This window comes from Armigeres subalbatus, chromosome 1, assembly GCF_024139115.2.
Source record: "Armigeres subalbatus isolate Guangzhou_Male chromosome 1, GZ_Asu_2, whole genome shotgun sequence".
Lineage (NCBI taxonomy): Eukaryota > Metazoa > Arthropoda > Insecta > Diptera > Culicidae > Armigeres > Armigeres subalbatus.
The window spans coordinates 97,581,114-97,584,492 of record NC_085139.1 but is presented as its reverse complement, the minus strand read 5'-3'; the positions used below and the strand labels follow the sequence as shown (position 1 = coordinate 97,584,492).

At 47.5% G+C, this 3,379-nt stretch overlaps 1 protein-coding gene across 1 annotated transcript; it reads left to right on the top strand.

The window, feature by feature from the left end:
* Positions 1-2,035: 2,035 nt before the first annotated feature.
* Positions 2,036-2,611, top strand: LOC134206365 (uncharacterized). The gene has a single exon (XM_062682065.1). It carries the CDS (start codon positions 2,036-2,038, stop codon positions 2,609-2,611), a length of 576 nt encoding a protein of 191 aa, XP_062538049.1.
* The last annotated feature ends 768 nt before the right edge of the window (positions 2,612-3,379 follow it).

The following is a 3,379-nucleotide window of genomic DNA, read 5'->3' as shown; positions in this document are numbered from 1 at the left end:
TAGGGTGAACCAAACTTATATGAAAAAAATCAAAATCATTCTTTTCGAGTCGTATACCCAAATACTCCCTGAAAATAAAGTTTTTTGTTATCAGAAGCTACTATAAAAAATTCTGGCAGATACGTCAAGCCTAAGTGGGTGTGGGACAAAATCACTTGCAGTTTTCGGGAGCCTCGTCATGTCACTTAAGAGCGAAATTAATTGACTACAGCGCCACATAGAGGTAAAAGAATGGAAACTATGCATTTTCCCATATATTTAGTCAATTTTTTCCATATAAAATTCATGCTTGTTAAGCACCCACTTAAACTGGACGGATCTGGCTGATTTTTTAAATAGTAGCTTTTGGCTTCGTTTTCAGGGGTTAAACTCCCGTGAATCGCATATCTGTCCCATCTTTGCTGGGCTTCCTATTCATATGGGACAAATATGCGATTCACGGCCAGGGTGCGAATTCTCAATCTCAGTGACTGAAATTTGTTGGATATTGATACCATTCCCTCTTCACACTCACTTCCTAGCAGTGAAAACTGAAAATGGTTAGCAGCAACAATCAAAGATAAAGTAAACAAAAGACCTCACTTCTCATTGCACACGCAGCCCGCACTGACAGTCTATTCAGTTCACTCGCTGCTGTGTGAATGCGACGGCCCTATATAAATGCATGGGTGAATACTATCACTTGAAAGACAATGACAGGAAATTTGTGCCGAATGATCATCAGCTTCAGCCCGCTGTTGACAAACCGAGTTTGCTAAGCTACTCCTGCTTTGTCGTTCTGACTGAAAGGCACCGTCATAGGCAAAGAGGAGCAGAGAAAAATACAAACCAAAAGAATCACACTCAACAGGCATTGTTGATAAATTGCACCACTGTTCACGGCAGTAAACGTCTTGAAAAAAACGGTTTTGATTTTTTTCATGTAAGTGTAGTCCACCTTAATGATCAGTGAGATGGAAGTAAGAACATTTACCCTAAATGTCGAGTCAATCAAATGAATCAACAAAAAACCCTGATCGACCTAGCGGTGTTTTCTCGTGCATGTTATATATGTATAAAAAATTGAGTAAGCATTTTTTAGCGTGTTGGATCCGTATTTTGGCCATGAAAATCATATTTTGGTCATAACTGTTGATCCCATAGTTTGATCTGGCCTATTTTCAATAGGAAACAATGACAAACGATTTCCCGTCGAATGCCACTTGTAAGTGAATCGGTCCAATATAAGTTCCTAAAGCATGAGTGAGTTTTATTCTGCCCACATACATACACACAGACAGATTTTCGTGGTTTAGACAATCGAAAGGTTTTTCGTGGCAATGAATGTCTAATATAAAGATTTTTGGAGAGATCTCCACTCAACGCATAGCAATAACGGTGCGCCAATCCCAACAAACAATTTAAGCTGAATAAACTAGTTTCATAGCTGAAGAAGGCTATTTTTGGTCATATAAGCGTTTACTTCATCTTCAATGTTTGTTGGGATAGCTTAAGCTTCGAAATTTCGTTTTTGTTGCTAAGCAGGAACAGGTTGTGGCAAAGCGGAGAAGAGCACACAGAGTGCTTCCATCTCCTTCCATAGTACCACAATCATGGCACATGAGGCGTTAGATATTCCACTCAGCGACAGAGCGACAGAAAAGAGGACAGACAAGCGAGCCAGGGACTCGCCCGGTATTAAGCGCCATCCACAGAACACAAAAAGGCGTCGGGAGAGCGCAAACCAGGAGAGCGGGCCCACGAAACCTGCAAGCAAGGAATAACGGCGTAAGAAGGAAGCAAAGGCGAAACAAGCCATTCGGCCACCGGAGGAGGGAAGCCAACCCGACCAAGAAAACCAGCGGTCGGACGGTTCCTGGCAAACGGTAGCCAGGAAATCGAAGAAGAAAGCGGCAAACACGCGCCCGGCGAGAGCCAGGGAGAAGGGTGAAGCACTGCTTATTAAAACAGAGAAAGAGCGCTACGCCGATGTGCTCAAGAACTGGTGGACCTCGGTAAAGAGGTTCGCAGCATAAGGAGGACGAGAGCGGGCGAGATGATCCTTGTCTTAAGGAAGGGCTCACAGGCGAGCGGTACCTCATATGGAGCACTAGCCCAGGAGGTCCTAGGCGAGAGTGTAGAAGTGAGGGCTCTACATGACGAAGTGACCCTCCAATGTAAGCAGCTGGATGAGGTCACGACATCGGAGGAGATCGCCTCGGCCATCAAGGACCAAGGTGGAGTGGTGGTGGCAAAGGCGTCCATCCGCCTGCGAAGAGGACCGCAAGGGACGCAGATTGCCACGGTGAGGTTACCGGCCACCGACGCCAACAAGGTGATCAAAGTTGGTAAGCTGAAAGTTGGCTGGTCAGTATGTCCAGTCAGCCTCTATCAACCACCGGTTGTCGAAAGGCGCTTCCCCTGTCTCGAAGTGGGACACAAGTCGTGGGCTTGCAAAGGGCCGGATAGGAGTAACCTATGTAGGCGGTGTGGCGAAGATGGCCATAAAGCGCACACGTGCGATAAAGCACCATCGTGTATGCTATGTGCGAGCAGGAAGCAGGAACACAACCACGCCATGGGTGGACCTGCGTACCCGTTGAGTGGTTATACGAGGAAGCCGTGCAAGTAACGCAGCTTAACCTCAACTATTGTGCGTTGCTGTGGCAGTCGGTAGCAGAAGCGAGCACGGATATAGCTAGAAGATACCCGATCTAGGAGGTGCTGAACAGTTATAGCGAAAATAAATGGAGTGTACTACTGCAGCTGCTATGCCTCGCCAATATGACCAATAGAACTATTCACCCAGATGGTCGATCGGCTGACATCAGACCTAGAGGGTTGCAAGCCGGTAGTCATTGGAGGAGACTTCAGGGCGATAGAGTGGGAAACTCGCTGTACTAATCGGAGAGGGCAAACGCTGCTAGAAGCTTTAGCCAAGCTGGATGTCGTGCTGTGCAACGAAGGCTCAAGAAGTACCTTCCAGCGAAACGGAGTGGAATCGATAATAGACGTAACATTCTGCAGTCCAAGTTTAGTCGGTGATTTGCAGTGGAGGGTCGACGACGGTTACACCCACAGTGACCATTTGGCTATCCGGTACAGGATAAGCAGCGAGGCAAGGAGAGAAAGCCGGGGAGCTACTCCTACAACCCGGGCGTGGAAGGTCGCCCACTTCGACGGTGGTACCTTCAGAGAGGCTATGGGTCTGGAAGAAAACACGGAAAGTTTGAGCGGCGACGAACTGGTTGCGGTCTTGTCTCGAGCGTGTGACGCGACTATGCCGAGGAAGGCACGACCACGGAACTGCAGGCCTCAGGTATACTGGTGGAGCGATCAAATTGCAGCCCTTCGAGCAACCTGCCTCAGGGCTAGAAGAAGACTACAAAGGTCACGCTCG

Excerpts from the sequence above, each read along its gene's own strand:
- LOC134206365 (XM_062682065.1), top strand. The coding sequence starts at position 2,036 with ATGATCCTTGTCTTAAGGAAGGGCTCACAGGCGAGCGGTACCTCATAT.